The sequence below is a fragment of the Colletotrichum fructicola genome (genome assembly GCF_000319635.2).
Source record: "Colletotrichum fructicola Nara gc5 chromosome Unknown KSG_Nara_v1_contig03, whole genome shotgun sequence".
In the NCBI taxonomy this organism is placed as follows: Eukaryota; Fungi; Ascomycota; class Sordariomycetes; order Glomerellales; family Glomerellaceae; genus Colletotrichum; species Colletotrichum fructicola.
The window spans coordinates 332,073-348,652 of NW_027094053.1; the positions used below are offsets into that span (position 1 = coordinate 332,073).

A 16,580-nucleotide genomic window follows, 5' to 3' on the forward strand; every position below is an offset into this window, starting at 1 on the left:
TAGATAGCTGGGCTGGGGGCTCTGGGCTTGGGTCATCTGGCGTGCCATGTGTCGATGTCGTCGACGAATCCATGCAAAAACGTTGGGCGAATGACAGATGTCGTCGCGCTTGAGGCTCCTTGACTCTCTGACTCGATGTCGTTAGTGCGGAGAGCCGAAACTGGCAAACCCATGAGAGCCTCAACCCTGCTTTCTCCCACGTTGCCACCAATACCCGTTGGGCATTCCTGGGCCGTCCGACGAATTTCTCCCAATAACGTCTCACAACGTCCGTAATAAGCGTTGCCGCTCGGGCATGGCACTCCTTGCCGATCTCGTAAAGGGTAGTTGCACTCGACCTTCTGAGACGACACGGTCGAGTTTCGTTTCATCTGAACTTGGCCCAAGAAGCGCGCACGACTGACTATTCTGCTCTTGTGTTGGCTGCCCCCACACCAAACGACACAACGCAAATTCACACACACCAACTCTGTCTGCACGATGGGCCCTCCGACATGGCGCAATTCTCAATTCGTCAAACGGCCCCCGTGGAGACGCCATGGAAGCTATGGCTGCTCCCCTCAACTCTCAACGGCTAGGCCAAGAACACCAACTGACTTATCGAGACCGGCCTAACGTGGCACGTCCTCCGTGCCCTCCCCCTGGCTCACCAAACAAGGGAGGTCTGTCGAACCACTTGAGACGCCCGAAAACAGCGCGTTGCTCGTTCTTTGCCTCTGCCTTCTGCTAAGGTGCGATAATAATATCCACACTCGATGGTTTCTTTCGTCTCAGACTTCGGAGGGGCTGTGTCCATCCTGGTTCGCCTGGCATCCAGCATCCCCCGTCGCCTCGATCGAGGAGGGTGGTTTGCTGCCGAGGTGAACTCACGAGATGAGCATGCCTGTGGCCCATGAGGTCAGCGCGCATCCATCCGGTTTGTATATTATGCTGATAGTTCCCGCGATCAATCGGGGATGGAAAAAAGCTCATCACCAAACAAACTTTGTCGGCACAGACACATTCAACGCTCTCACATATATACTCCCGGGTTGGAGATTCACCTTGAAGGTTTTTTTTCTTATTCCCTAATCCAATACTTCTTACCGTATTAGCAGAATCACTCTGGATAGTGAATCAAAATGCAGCTGACCAAGACCCTCATCTTCACCCTCATCGGCACGGCCTTTGCCCTCCCGACCACGAACGAGAAGCGCCAACTCGCGACGATCCAGGGCGCTGTCACATCCGTTCAACAATCTCTCCAGAAGCTTGATACCGCTGTGAAGGTACGTGCATCCCAACGTCGGGCATATGCAGGTGCGGGATCAAAAGCAGCCGTTTGGCTCAGTTTCCCACGCGTCCGCTCCAGGTAAAAATCAGATTAGTCAGACTAAGACGAGCAACCTGCAGGCTGCCAACGACGCCAGCACCGTCGCTGCCGTCCAGACCGCCGCCACAGATGTCCAGTCTGCTCTGACGAAGGCTCAGACCGATATCCAGGGCGCCCAGGCCCTGCAGCTGCAGGAGGCCCTCGGACTCCAGCAGCTCGCTACCGACCTCACCAGCACCGCCACGACGACCGTTGATGACCTGATCGCGAAGAAGGCCACCTTCGACCAACTCGGTATCTCCCAGGTTGTCGCCCAGCAACTCACCGCTCAGAAGCAGGCCTCCGCTGGTCTCGGCCAGGCTATCGTCTCCAAGGTTCCCGCCATCGGCCAGGGCATCGCTCAACAGTCTATCGACCAGATCACCGCCGCTATCGACAAGGGCATCCAGGCCTACGGCGGTGCCGCCGGCGGTGGTGCGTAAACCACCCCCCCAACGTCGCGCGCCGCGTCCCCTCGCTCCCCCCCCCCCCGTCCGCTCGCTCGTCCGTCCGAAGAGAACCGTATAATCGAATACTAACGAATGCCTCCAACACTCTCCAGCAACTCCCGCAACTCCTAGCAAGCCTGGTGCTGCCCCCCCTGCTTCTGCTCCCGCTGCCTCTAAGGCGCCTGCTGCTGCCCCAGCTACTCCCAAGACACCCGCTGCTGCCCCTGCCGCTCCCAAGGCCCCAGCTGCCGCCCCCGCTGCTCCCGCCGGGGGCCTCGAGGGTCTGCTCGGAGGTCTCCTCGGCGGCGGTGGTACTAACGGTGCTGCTGGTGCTGGCGGTATTGGTGCTCTCCTTGGAGGACTTACTGGTGGAGCTGGAGCCGGAGGAGCGGCCGGTGCAGGTGGTGCTGGTGGTCTTGGTGGACTCGGTGCTCTTCTTGGTGGACTAGGAGGTGGTGCGACAGGAACCGGCACGACTAAGGCGAACGTGGTGGATTTCTCAGAAGACGCGGCATTGGAGGATGAAGAATAAAGTACAGACCGGGATACTCCTTGCAGCTTAGTTAGCCTGTAGCAAATCATCATTGTTGGATCTTTCATTACTATTCTGTCTGTTTTCGTACGGCGTCTAGCGTGAATCTTGTTGTCTACTCTACTTCCACCACCATCCTCTAGCTGTTCTCAACTTGTCAACCTGAGAAAGCATGTGTTGAAGCTACATCATCTTCTCATCATGAGGGGGTGGGCAGTAGTGAAACGTTACTAGCGGGTGATCTTACGAGGCCCGGCGCGATCGGCCTCACAGTCAAGTTTCGTAGATCCTTCACAGCCCTGTAGATGTGAGCCAAGGTACTACCCCAGATATTCAGATTTAGTCCCGCATACCACCCAAAAGTCGCCGTGTCACGCTCCGGGTGATATTAGGAATCTGTCGATCCTATGGGGGCTGAGAATCGATTTGCCCCGCAGGGCAGAGACACATGTGCAACTTTGCTTGTGATGCCGCGGCCGAAGCTTTGACCAGGCAGGCCGTTCTAAACAGTCATCACATCCCAGTCTCTCAACAACCACAACCCATACTGTCAAAGAAGTATTTGACATGATGATATTATCTGGCGCCTTATGCCGTTCTTGAGGCCCCGCATGGCATAGGTCATGACAGAACTTTCCCCGCGTAGGATGCAAACTTTCAGTGACACAAACCAAGGCACTATCACGACCAACCCATTCCACGTCATTGCCTCCTTCGCCTCTGTCATGTCTGTCATGCTCTCATGACAGCCTCTTCGCCACGTGCTCTTACCGACCGCCGCCAAGCGCCGGTATTTTGGCATGGTGGCTGAGGTCTGGCCTCCGCCGAGTACACCGGCGACTCTCCCGGAGCACCCCTGCATCAGCCTAGTGTTACATGGAGGTCCGTTGAAGCAGATACTGACAGGGCCACGGAAGCCGGGGCCCTAAGAACCCACCTACCTGGTGTGCCAATCGCATCTTGATCTGCCAAATGTGTCATTCGATTCCGGGCTGCTCCAAACACTTTAAGCCCAGACCAGTGATCCATACGACGGGCGGTCTGGGAACAGGAATCGACTCATCGGAAAGATCCAGAAACGAGACTCTCGTGATTCGCGCATGGGCAGCTGAGGCCTAGTCGAGGCTTAGGTGTCTCGTCGATCTAAGCGACGTCAAATGATTTGGCAGGATCAACATCAACATCGGATTAATGTCAAAATCATGCCCTCAAGAGTTGTAGTCAGTATGGGGTGGTATTCGTCCACCCGCTAGCGTAGTAGTGATGCCTTGGTCAAACTGGTTTGCTCTCACGATCCGCATGACTTCCCATTTTAAAGTCGGAAGACGGACAACTTGATGTTGTTTCCAGATGATAAGTTGAACTTGAAGCATCATCGAAAGTTGTCTGTAATGGACTGGTGATCGGAAGGTCCTCAGCCCGTGCCTGATAGATTGGGCTGCTTATCAGCCGGAACATTCAACTCAACTTAAGGCATCATGCTGGACCCTCGTCCCATGCACTCATCAACCCCAAAAAGACCAGTTCAAGCGAAAAGAGCACCAATATGTCACTACTTTGGAGCTGAGATCCGGATTTTGGCTATGGAGCAAGTCTATCAAATTAGAAATCATACATGCATTTACCCCCACAAACGTTGCGTTCATCCGACGTCCTCGGCTACACCTTTTCAGCTGCCTGGCTTTCCTTAGTCTTTGGCACTTCCTTCTTTGCATTCTGCTTGACGCTCCGCCATTCCATCGCCAACGCCCCAAGAATCGAGAGACAGGTCAAGATGAGTCCAAGACGGAAGACAACACGCAACGACTCATTGTAGCCAACCAAAACGGTCTGCTTGACCGAAGCTGGCAGATCTGTCAGGGACGTGGCACCGCTGCTCTCAATCAAAGCAGAATTGAAGCCCGGGACCGACGACAAACGCTCAAGAAGCTGGTTGTTGAGGACGTTCTGGCCAACGGAGATGAAGATGGCACCCCCAAGAAGCTGAGAGAAGAACATGAGGGAGGTACCGATCGGGACATCCTTCTTCGGAAGTACCGTCTGAGCGGCGATGTTGGGGACCTGAGAGGCACAACCGGTGCCGAAGCCGTATAGAATCTGGTATCCGATCCACTTGGCGTTGGGAGTATCCAGTTGCAGGGTGTTCAGGAGTCCAGCGCCGACGCTCATGAAGCAGACTCCGATGATAAGGAACGGTGTGTAGTAGCCGGTTCGGCGAATGAGAGCTCCCGTCATCAGCGACGCAACGACCATGGAGAGCACCAGTGGGAGCAGGCGAATGCCTGATTCAACAGCAGAGACTCCTTGGATGGCCTGGAACCAGATGGGCAGGTAGTAGACTGGTACTTGTTAGTTTAAGGTATGGAATATGTAGGTCAGCGATGCTTACTTATGATCATGTTCTGCGATCCGATGCAGAACGTTGCAAAGACACCTGCCAAGATGCTTCGCTGCTTGAAAACTTTGGGAGGGATAGTTGCTGTCTTGGGCAAGAAGATCTGGACCATAACAAAGCCAATCAGAAGCACGCAGGCGAGTACAAGAAGCGCAACAATACGTCCGTTGTTCCACTGCACGCTATATTAGTACCCAGCCGCTATCAATATGAACTTGTCGCGACTTACAGTATAGGTCAATCCTCCCCACTGCAATGCCAGCAGCAGACAGACGGTTCCGGGGATAAGCACCGAGGTTCCGTAAAAGTCCAACTGCGCCAGCTTGGCCTTGGTGGAGAGTGTGCTTGCCTCTCTGTCGGGAAGCTTCAAGAGGAAGATAATCACCAAGGCTGCGACTCCGCCGAAAGGAAGGTTGATATAGAAGCACCATCTCCATGTAAGCCTTGTTGTGAAAGCACCTCCAACCAAAGGCCCAACGATTGAGGCGATGCCGAAAACAGCGCCGAACATGCCTTGGTACATGGGTCGCTTGTGAAGAGGCACGGCGTGCACGATTACAATGATCTAGAGGGAGGCTGCGTTAGAAGGCGAATTTCTTCCCAGGAAAAGTGTATCTTCCGAAGTACTTACCACTCCCGTGAGGATTCCCGCCGAGCCAACGCCTGCCAGAGCTCTTCCAAAGATGAAGACGTCGGAACTGGGAGCGGCCCCACAGATTGCGGAACCAACTTCGAAGAGAAATACCGAGACAAGGAAAGTCGCCTTGATGCTATAGAAGGAGTATATTTTGCCGAAGAGTAGTTGAAAAGCGCAGGTTGTCAGGAGGAAGACAGAGCCATACCATCCGACGTCGGTTACAGAGTCGAATTCATCGGTAATTTTAGGAATAGCGGTCGTGATAATCAATCGATCCTGGAAGATCATGCTGTTAGCTTATGGCATTCTTAGTACAGGAGTATCTGCAAAACCTACGAGTGAAACGAGAAACATGCTGATGAACAGAGAGCTCAGAATCAAAACCAGACTCAGGCCTGAAGGATATTGGACATTTTCGGAATTATTCGTCTTCATGCGAACTGCTTCCTGTGTTTCATTTGTCATATCGGCGTCTTCTACGACTGGGTTTTGATCGGGATATGTCGAAGAGTCGGACGGTTGCGCTGAGACATGGGAGTCTGTGGACTGGTTCTTTTTGAAGAACATGATGAAGATACGAGAGGGGGATGTTGCTGTTGAATGGGTGTTCTGAGTGGAAATTCGAGGCGCGATACTGAGCGAGAGAATAGATACATCATTAGGATGGCAAGTTGTGTCTTTATGTATATTGATTGTGTTTCTATGGACCATGATATTCTCGGGCACCCTAGTCGATGTCCCGAGAAGATGAACGGCATTCTGTTGTTTGATTGGCCTAGCCTGAATGTTGAAATGTCTTCGGGCCCGAGTAATCCAAACGGGGCTAGCGCGTATCTTGCTGAGCATTCCCTTGGAACGGGCCGGACTCCATATTCTCCATTCCACGGTCAGCAAGTCTCTGGCTATTGCCGCCAATCTTGGTGCGGTTTTGCACCGGACAAACTACGGAAATGTTTGCAGGTCAATCCGGCGGAGGATCTGATCGTCACCCCTTATCCACCCGGAAGGAGGTAGCGCCATGACGGCCTGAGCGTGATTGGTTAAACGGGTCCCGAGAAGGATTACACTAAGCTCGTTTCGTGGCCGAATCGCCCGAAGCCACATCCCGTCATCTTAAAGACTCTTTGGTCTACGGCCCTTCATCGATACCTCCCTGCGTAACTGAAGATTAGCATTTAGCAATCGCATGTCCCGAGATTACGACTGAGGTGCTCCGACTGTTCACCGCCCACGAGACTCACGCCCTGACCTCCAAAATGGCCTCCGGATCACCGTCACCCCACAAGCCCGCCTGCTCTATCTGCTCACGCCGTAAAGTCAAGTGTGATAAAGGAGACCCCTGTTCCAATTGCCTCAAATCGCAATCTCAATGCGTTTACGAGGCTCCCGCCTTGCATAGAAGACCCCGAAAGCGGGCCGCCGATGATGACCTTGTCAATCGGTTGGCCGCTTACGAGGACTTGATGCGGAAGAACAACGTTGACTTTGCACCTCTGGCGCATACGTGGATCCCGTCGAAACTGGAAGGTCAAGTTGATGAGCCGGAACCGATCCGATTCGTTCCTTTGACACCGGCACTTACCAGCCCGGGCTCAGCAGTTGGTCACTCGGATAATATCGATAATTCGTCAGGAGACACAGAAAGGCATGTCCACAACGTATGGTAGCATTGCCCCTCCACTAACTCTTCAATAGATGTTCATGGTCAAATCTCAGCCCAGAGGTATGTCAGTTCTAAAGATTGCGACCTCTTTAGCACCAAATCTAACATAACCACCAGCTGAAGTATCCTCCCATCTACGGCGTCTGCCATAAAGACGATCCCATCCTGACACCGATGCCGTCACTTCATCAAATGTTCTCCGCCCAGAATACCTCACCCTCCCAATCTCATCCTGAACCTCAACACATCTATCGACTGTGGCAAATCTTCGTCGACAACATCAACCCTCTCTTCAAGATCGTCCACATTCCAACCCTACAACAACGCGTCCTCGATGCAAGCTGGAATCCCTCTTCAGCACCTCAGCCCCTGCAAGCAACCATGTTCGCCATATACGCCCTCTCCGTCACCTCAATGTCGCCGGAAGCCTGCCAAAAAGCTTTCAACGAGAGCAGAGTCGCGTTGATGACGCGCTACCGCACTGCAGCCTTCCAAGCCCTCGTTGAAGCGGATTTCCTGACGACAAAAGACTTTGAGGTTGTCCAGGCTTTTGTGTTGTTCCTCTTCATCAACCCCGAGTCCGAGCTGACGGCTACTCTAACCGCCGCGGCCCTGAAGCTATGCAGAAGCCTGGGCATTCATCATGCCAAACCAGATCCCAAGGTATCCTTCTTCGAGAGGGAGATGCGTATTCGGGTATGGTGGCAGTTATACGGACTCGAAGCGCGAACTCGCGCGTTGGGAAGCCCAGATTCGAGGTGTCCACCGTCGAGGAGCGAGTTTGGCGATGTGCGCTCGCCCCTGAACGTCAATGACGCAGATCTGCACCCCGACATGACCGAGGCACCGATCGAGCACAGTCGGCCAACGGAGATGATGTGCGTGCTGATGAAGTACGAAGTCTTCAATTGGATTCGTTCGACACCTGCAGCATCGCTGGTCTTTGAGCATATTGCTCAGAGTCGGGCGAGAGACAAGAACATGATGGAGGTAGAGAGCAAGGCCATCAACGAGATTGAGGGCATCTACTACAACAAGTACCTGAAGGACGTAGACAAGCGGATACCGATTCATGCGCAGACGTTCAACATGGCGAAGCTGGTGATTGCTCGGATGAGGTTCAAAGTCTATCATCCCAGGTGTCGAAGGACCGGCAACAGCGACGATGTTGTCATGAGTCGAGAGGAGAATGATATGCTATTTGAGTTGGCGATGAATTGGGTTGAGGCGGCCGAGGCAGGTTTGCGGAGCAAATTCTCTGCGCATATCTTCACTCACATGACGTCCAAATGTCATATCGACGCCTACATCTACATCATCAGCGAACTTCGGTATAGATGCACTGGAGATCGAGTGAAGAAGGCATGGCAGTCTATTGAAACACTCTATGAGGAGTATCCAGAAATGTTGAAGTCGAAGAGTGCCTTCTTTGAGGCCTTGCGAGACTTGACTCTCGAAGCTTGGGAAGCTCATCACAATGCAGTGGCTGCAACCCATGGCCTACGGGAGCCGGAAGCTACGCCTCGATTCATCCAGACCTTCAGGCAAAGAGCGCGGGAAAAGATGGAAACTGAGGCGCAAGCGTCAATGGCTCCCAATCAGCAAAGTCTTGATGGTCTCGGGTTAACGGATGATGGAAACTTGGATTGGGACTATTGGAACAATTTCTTGAGCTTGTAAATATTTTAGCAGCGACCTACTCCGCCAGAACTGTTCGGTCCTACCATTTACATGCAGTTGTTGTATTTGATGCTCCAGCAACATCAAATCATGGAAGTATTGTTACATATTTCCACAAGCAGTCACGAAGAGAATAATCTGTGTCCATGAGCCTAAAGTACTTCCTCCCAACGAGCTCTACACTAACGCTCGCAAATGTTTCTCCTAGTGCCTGCCTGACAAACCATGCTGTCCTTTGGATTCAAACACTATCAGCAGACTTTTGCAACAGATCCACGACGTTTGCTCTGAATGCTTGCTGCAGCTTGAAATCTTCTTTAGTGTCATCGAAGACATTGAAGTCCCCTTTCAGGCAATTGAGGACGACCTTCTGATACTTGTCTCCCATTTTAGCTCCCAGACGCTTCTCTGCATGTTTGATAAGATGCTTTTTGATGGCATGCGGGTCTCGAACTTTGGAGAACCCTGACTTCTCGAGAGTCAACACCGGTTGCCACAGCCCTATAGTGCGTAAGCAATTTTATTCAACTCAGTTTGGTTCCAAAGCAACTCCACATACCAATCTCAAGAAGCACCACGCCTAGAGCATAGATGTCATGGATTTTGTTGAATATCTGAGTTGGATTTTGCTGTCGCTCCGGATGACGATAAATATCCCGAGACAAGCATGCATCGGCGTGTCCATGTGAGAAATATTTTTCTGGGCGGCTGAATTCAAAGCCCAAAAGCCACGGCTCCGATAATTCAGATTGGTTCTCTGGAGGTGAAACTCTCCCCTCTGAGTCAATCCTTCGAAAGAAGAGAATATTTTCGCTTCGAAAGCTCTTGTGGACCTTGATGGCGTCAAATTGCAATTTATCAGCTCAAATGATAGAAGGAGACAAAGCTTGGAATGCAATCATGAGATGCAGACGTACCCATTTCACGAGATGCAGTTGCGATATGCATCTAGAAAGTTTGGCGGCCAGACAGAATCGCTGGCTCAGGGATGGTGGGTGCAAGTTATTTGCAGAAAGAATGTCTAGGAGACTGGTCGGACGGGAGTCGGCGGCTTCCGGTAAAGAAAACATGTATGCGACCCTGTTTTGCTGCATTTGTCTCACCCAGCCATGACAACTCGGAGTTCTGAACGCAATTTCTTTAGGCTGGTGAAGAAGATTGGCAAGCATGTCGACAAGGGCGCGAGTTCGATCATCTAGCGGCACGGGAACTGGCGATTCTGGAGAATAGGAAAGATATTCAACAAGGTACGCCTTGTCTTCCCAGTCAAAAATGCCGAATTTGCCTCCAAAACCTCTGGCATTCTCGACACATCTTCGCAGGGAGGGGTCGTTCATCTCGAGACTTGTGGCGGTGGTTTGGCTCTGGCTAATGGTCAATTGAAGCCTAGCATCGACGTCAAAGCCCAGCGCTCGAGAGTTGTCATCGGTTTCGAGGCGGTTAAGATGTTGAAGATTGACGCCAATTGACGTTCCGAGACACCATAACTTGATGCTTTCGTGAATCCTGCTGTTCAACTCGCTAAAGTCTTCGATGATAGTTCCAACCCGCTTCTTGTCCATAAGGGACCACTTTATCCGCTGGAATGACTTGGGGCGTTTTAATATGGAATCACCAGAGCTTAAAGAAGTGCTACTCGGAGCGGGCGAGATGGCTGCCATGAAGTTTGGTTTCGCTGGTGACTGAGGGTCTTTGTCCTTGATGTCGGATTTCTGTCGGCGATTGAGAAGCCTGTAGGCTTGTTCCAACACATCAGATGCCTGCTCAAGGAAGACAAGGATCTGGTCTTGGACATCTTTGTCAAACTGCTCGAACAGCGACTTGCCCCCGTAAGTCTTTGGTTCTCGCGTCAGTTAAGGGCAACGCACGACGGTATTTGTATAGGCCTAGCACTTACGCTGGAGAGTTCGAATAAGAGCAACTGCAGAGCTCTGGTCCGGTTATTTTCGTCTCGTATCTTGTTCTCCAGTATTCTCGTGTCCTAAGGTACCCAATGAAGTCGGATCAGCCAAACAGTCAAGGGCTTCCGCTGAGACTTGCTGGAGTTCTTACCGTGTCGAATTCTCGATAGTCGGACACCAGCTCCGCTGTTCGATTACCGACTTTCCATAATTGGTCGAGGACAGCAATCGTCAACCCTGCAATACTGAGAGGGTCCATGATGGTTCCCGCTTAGATCTTCGGGAGTCGGGGCTACGAAGTTCTTGAATGCTTCAAAATTTTCAACGTCGCTTTTCGCATTCGAAATTGAGGGGGAAGTAGACAGCCCTGATTTTAATTCCACCAGTCATCTCGTATTTAGTCAGCATATATGTAGCATGATGACTGCGCCACGCTGTGTGATCTAGTCTTGGCTGGAGCCATGCAGCCTGATTCTCAATCCCTCATGTGACTAAAGGGTGGGTGGGAGCCAGGCAGCCTGATTTCGCGTGAGGCAAGCCAGAGGTTCGCTGCCTTTCCCTTCTCCATCCGCACAGGAAGACCAAGGCCAATGCGTTTCGGCCATATGTCCTTGCTTCTTCTCGACTTTGTATGGCTGGATTGATGATGGCGGCTTGAGAAACGACATCTTGATCCTCCTCGTCCATGAACCTAAGCAATCTTCGACGTCATGGATTGTCCACCAGCATCGGTCGGCTCAACCTTGAGCTGGAATACGTTCTTGTCTCGAACATCTGTTTCGACTCTGACCTGCGCGGCTTTCTCGGGGCACCAAAACCAGTCGGTCCATGGGCTCGAGGATGTCATCAGGGCAGTGGGCTCGCTTCATTTACGCCGCTATGTTTACGAAGACCTAGCTAGGGAGGAGATTCTCGGTGAGGGGGAGACATACCTGGTAGAGAAAGCAGTCCAGGGTGGCAATGTTGTCGCCGTCAAGCACTTGAAGATCAGCAGCACTCCAGACGACAAAACCTTCCGGCGGCGGCTCACCGCAGTGGCCGTTGAGGCGCAAATCATGAGACACTCACCACTGAGAGCTCATCCTAATCTCCCCACTGTTATCGGCTACGGTTGGAATGTCCGGGGCGAATTGATCATACCTTTCCTGGTTGTTGAGTACGCCCCGCTTGGAACACTGAGAGAGTATATTCAGAAGTTTCAGCCGCCGCTTCCTGATGTTGAGATTCTCCTTGGCGATGTTGCGTCAGCTCTTGAGGCCCTGCACGTATGCGGTATAGTGCACGGCGATATCAAACTGGACAATGTACTGGTGTTTCCATCATGGGATCGTCCTGCTAAGGCGTTGGCAAAGTTGACGGACTTCGGTCACGCGCTCATTCTGAATGACCACTCGAAGAAGTACGATGATGAAGCAGTTAAGTATGGCGGTACTGCTATGTAGGTTAAAACATCGCCTTTCGTTAAGAAAATCTTGAAGCCTCTTGACTTACCATGTGAATAGTTACAATGCCCCCGAAGTGAGAACCCAAGACGTTTTCCCAATAAACCGAACGGAGGTTTGGAAATGTGATATATGGGCATTTGGTCTTCTCGTCTGGGAGGCTTGTATCGGGGGCGGAGAATACATCAAGTACCTTGCAAAGAGCGGCGTTGTCGTAGACACTTCAGGCAAGGGTTCTGGCATCAATGCAGCTGAGATACTCCGCCATGCAAACTTTTGTCTACCCACGGGGCAATTGGGAACTGCCATGTTTCTTCGGATTGTCCTACACAAGACTATTCAAGAAGATCCTTCGAAACGAGCTGCAAACATGCGGGATCTCCCTCTATTCACAAGATGGAAGTATGCACACTGTCGTCATTCATCCCATTATTGACCTCAGCTGACAGATCAGTAATGGTAACTTGCTCGGCCTTGAAGCTGATTTGGCTCTGCACTTTGAGGTACCTACGCCAACCTACGAAGTATGTTTTCCAACTACACATGAACACTCACTTCCATCCATGTATAAGCAACTGATTTCCAGTAGATGTTTCGTCTAGATACTGGGAAAGAAATCCTTTGGGATCACCAACGACAGATATTCCAGGGTTTCGAGCGCACACATACGAACAATTTGGCAAAACAGCGTGGCCCTATATTGTGGCAGATTGCTCTGTGCTATCATGTCGGATTTGGGACCACGAAGGATGCTCAAAAGGCTTGCGAATACTCTGAGATGGCCAAGTCGGAGTTCCACCCACTTGCCATGACCTTCGGACATTTACTCGATCCTCGCAATCTCCGCTCGTCAACGTCGCCGGATGAGCAATATGCTTCAAAGATCTCAGGCCTGCTACGACTCAACACGGATTACTCAAAAGCAATGCCAAGCCTAGTAAAAGCCTTCTTTAACGGAAACTCGCCAGCAATATTCAACCTCTTATCACAAGGTATCTCTCTGAACAATTCTGCCGTCGACGGATGCAGTCCCTTCCACTGGCTGTTCATGTTTCAAGATGCAGCCCTGGAAGACATAGTCAAAAATCTCTCTGAAAAAGCAGACCGACGTTTAGTAAACCTTCCGATGTGTTCTTCAGGACCAGTTCACGATCAGTGGCCTTTACAGTTATCAGGCAGTCCGCTAGCTGTTGCCATATCTGTCAATAGTCTCCCAGCTGTTAAGGCACTTCTTTCCCTTGGAGCTGATCCGCTTTCCCCTGTTTATAGTTGCGCACAATTTCCGAAAGGGGATTTTCGGTCTAGCTGGACAGCGTTCCATGTTGCGGCGAAATACCACTGCAGCGATATTCTTGCCTACTTACTACAGCAAATGAGGGCCCGAAAGCGCACAATTTCAAGCATCAACTCTCTTGCCTGTGCTCTTAGTGCATCAACCGCCCTAGAGCGTCTTGCTATGCATGGGCCAAGCCACACTAAGCAACTGGATGAGACAGTGCGACTTATCGGTGGGATCCGGCCTCTTGAGGCTGTGGACGCACATGGAAGAACTGGCCTCATGATGGCGATTGATTTCGAAGACCATCAAGTCATTGAGGCTCTTCTATGTGCCAATAGAGGGCTTGTAAAGATCCCTTTTCGATCACCGAATGGCTTTGACGTCTTCACATATCCCATCCACTTTTCGGCTCAAATCGCTGCCCGGCGCGATGTTCCCGAAACGCTGACTATTCCAAAATTACTCAACTCACGCATTGATGATCTCAACTTCGGATTGTCCTCCCGAGATAATATGGGCAAAACGCCACTTCACCTAGCTGTCACTGGGCCTTCGAGTGTTGTTGCCTCCTGGATCTTGGAGGAGGACATTGGACTGATACGAATTGAGGATGTGTTGGGACGAACCCCCTTGCATTACTGCGCATCTGCTGCTAACTTTGATCTGCTCCTTAAGCAAGGCGCAAGTGTCAACCATGTCGACAAGAGAGGAATGGCTGCTCTTCATGGGGTTTGCTATCTAGGAGCATCCGATCTCGTCGCTTGTCTCTTGAAGTGGAAACCTAGACTGGACCTCAGAGATAAGACGTATGGAACACCACTGCACTGTGGGGTTATCAGCGGCTCTATTGACGTGGTAATGGCCTTAGTGGAAAAAGGTGCGCCGCTCAACGCTGCCGATGCGAATGGAAACACGGCCGTTCATGTCGCAGCTAAACTCGGACGACATAATATCTTGCGTCTTCTAATTCAACAAGGAGCCGATATCAGCTTACAAAACACCAACGGGCGAGATCCAGAGGCCATCGCTCTTGACGCAGCCGGTAACGTCGGTATTCTAAGCATCCTAAAACATCAAAGACGAGACTCCCCTGAAAGTCAATCGATCCTCAACATCGTCGATGAAGGCACGAAAGCCTCTAGTCTGGATAATCAGGTCACAGGCAATGACTCTCCAGACTTTCTCTGGGACGAAGATTCGATGGGCGCTGCGGAGCAGAACGAGTTGATGGGTTTGAGCCAGAGTGCCAATGACGACCTCTACACATATGAAGAACAGCAGGAGGTATACTATCAACGGAAGAATAAATCGAAGACACTTGATCACATTGCCAGTACTGTTCTACGACATTTCCCAAGCCTGCGCCAGAGTCGCAGAGCAATAACGGCTTTGGTAAAGCTGCTTTCTGTCTTCCTCGATGACATGATATGGCAATCGAATGTTGCCAGCCGAATGATCGAACTTATCGCTAGAGCAGCTCACGAGTTCGCCTGTATTGTGCTCTTTCATTTCGAGGAGGCACGTCGCGTCCCACAGCGCATCAAAGCATGGGTTGATTTTCTAACCAAGCATGATGGAATCCTTTTGGAGAACAAGAAACAGTTGGATTGGTTTTGGTCCCATATGGAAGGAAACGATCCGGTCAGTGTACCTGATCAGGTGGACCATAAGGTAGGGTATTGGCCGAACAAAAACAGATTCGTTGGAGGAGTCTTTCGGAAACAAATACCCCTGCAGTCCCTTTTATGTTACATGAAGGAAGCGTTCCCTTTCGAACCTGCTTACAGGAGCGTACGTAATGTACAGGACCGGAAGAAGTTTGACCTCCGCAATATGGTTGAGGGTTGGGAAGAGGAAACAGAGAATGTAGAAAGTAGCCGGGATGTGGAACGAAGGCTAGAGGTAGAGAAACAGCGTGAGGTAAAACGAAAGGAGGCGGAGAAAAACGATAAGCTTGTACGGGCACTCGAGAAACAGGAAGCAGAAAGAATGCGGGGAACAGCAAGAAAGCTGGAAGTCTCGGAAAAGAAGAAGGGGAAGTTGAGGCGAGAGAAACCTAGGCAGGACGAGCGGAAAGAACAACCTCAACCAGAAAAGCCGAAGCTGGACGACGTATGGCGTCAAAAAGTAATGAGTTATTCCGACCATGTCAACCTGGCGATCAACTTGATTGCCACCTTAGTGATGGACAGAAAACCTCAGACGGCATTTCCTGGGAGACAGAAGTCGGACATCGAGAACATGGCGCGATGGGAAGTTGATGCATTGAAGATGCATGTACCCAACTATGAGGTCCCCAACTGTTCGGGGACATTGTTCGACTTTTTCCCGCAGCTCTCGGGGCGTTCTTGGCGGGAAGAGTCCTCCCGTGATTACCGTAAGTGGAAAGATGAGAAGGCTCTCGTATTCTTCCGGGAGGAATATGAAGATGAACGGGTTGCTCGAGTTGAGTTCTTCGCCAAGGTACATAAATCTTGCATCCGAAGGATGGAAAATGAACAATCGGACGTTGATGACGTCGACATCGACAACGACAAAGCTTCAAAAGCATGGCTTAAGAAGGCAAAGGGGAAGTTGAAAGTGTTTAAGGCAGTTTGCTGATCGTTTCGTGTTAACAACTTATGGAGAAAAAGAAACCAGGAATTTCCTACGCAACTAGGTTTTTCAACATAAGCACCGATAATTTCCAAATGCAATTCCATCTTAGTGCCGAGTGTTAGGTAGGGTCAAAGACACAGGCAGATGACACGCATAATGACTCAACAAGAAAGCCAGGCTGCCTAAGGTATTACTTTACCTCGCGGTAATAGTCTGAGGATTTGAATGTTTCGGTTATTTCTCCAGGATCAGACGTTATATCAGTCTAACAAGGCGAGACGACAAAAACATAGACAAGCTTTCTCGTGATGTTCTATACAATACCGCGAGGTAAAGGTTTCTCAGGAAACAATCATTTCAAAGACGCCGTAGGCATCCTGACCAGTGTCCAAATCATACAACATTCGATATACGCACTAAACAATCCTTACAGTGCTGGAAACGGCTTTTTGTCCCTATCATTTCGTAATGAAGAGGATGAGTAAAGTCTTTTGAAGTGATGGATCGTTGAAGATCTCGCCAAAACACATGAGTCATTATTTGTGGTTCTTTTTCCTTGCCTTGTCTCAGTTGAGGATCCCAGCTGAGACTGCAATGGGTCACTGATGGTTCTGCGACAGGCTGGTGATGCGAGCAATTCCAGCCAAACAGAG

The 16,580-nt window shown here is 50.9% G+C and overlaps 5 protein-coding genes across 5 annotated transcripts; 3 read left to right on the forward strand and 2 right to left on the reverse strand.

Moving 5' to 3' along the window:
• Positions 1-1,121: 1,121 nt before the first annotated feature.
• mp1-2 (Cell wall mannoprotein 1) lies at positions 1,122-2,332 on the forward strand (the record flags this gene model as incomplete). Its single annotated transcript, XM_066151352.1, has 3 exons — positions 1,122-1,268; positions 1,393-1,786; positions 1,914-2,332. The coding sequence occupies 3 exons, from the start codon at positions 1,122-1,124 to the stop codon at positions 2,330-2,332; spliced, it is 960 nt and encodes a 319-aa protein (XP_066009025.1).
• A 1,659-nt stretch (positions 2,333-3,991) lies between these two features.
• On the reverse strand, positions 3,992-5,931 carry aflT-7 (Efflux pump aflT; the record flags this gene model as incomplete). Its single annotated transcript, XM_032029005.1, has 5 exons — positions 3,992-4,671; positions 4,722-4,902; positions 4,957-5,292; positions 5,359-5,640; positions 5,701-5,931. 5 exons carry the CDS (start codon positions 5,929-5,931, stop codon positions 3,992-3,994), a joined length of 1,710 nt encoding a protein of 569 aa, XP_031893375.1.
• Positions 5,932-6,620: 689 nt separating this feature from the next.
• aurR2-4 (Aurofusarin cluster transcription factor aurR2) lies at positions 6,621-8,707 on the forward strand (the record flags this gene model as incomplete). Its single annotated transcript, XM_066151353.1, has 3 exons — positions 6,621-6,991; positions 7,060-7,087; positions 7,145-8,707. 3 exons carry the CDS (start codon positions 6,621-6,623, stop codon positions 8,705-8,707), a joined length of 1,962 nt encoding a protein of 653 aa, XP_066009270.1.
• Positions 8,708-8,948: 241 nt separating this feature from the next.
• On the reverse strand, positions 8,949-10,867 carry CGGC5_v004848 (uncharacterized protein; the record flags this gene model as incomplete). Its single annotated transcript, XM_066151354.1, has 5 exons — positions 8,949-9,208; positions 9,267-9,321; positions 9,811-10,542; positions 10,605-10,688; positions 10,760-10,867. The coding sequence occupies 5 exons, from the start codon at positions 10,865-10,867 to the stop codon at positions 8,949-8,951; spliced, it is 1,239 nt and encodes a 412-aa protein (XP_066009024.1).
• Positions 10,868-11,318: 451 nt separating this feature from the next.
• CGGC5_v004849 (Alpha-latroinsectotoxin-Lt1a) lies at positions 11,319-14,750 on the forward strand (the record flags this gene model as incomplete). Its single annotated transcript, XM_066151355.1, has 6 exons — positions 11,319-12,046; positions 12,111-12,452; positions 12,505-12,574; positions 12,640-13,042; positions 13,364-14,613; positions 14,664-14,750. The coding sequence occupies 6 exons, from the start codon at positions 11,319-11,321 to the stop codon at positions 14,748-14,750; spliced, it is 2,880 nt and encodes a 959-aa protein (XP_066009023.1).
• Between the last annotated feature and the right edge of the window lie 1,830 nt (positions 14,751-16,580).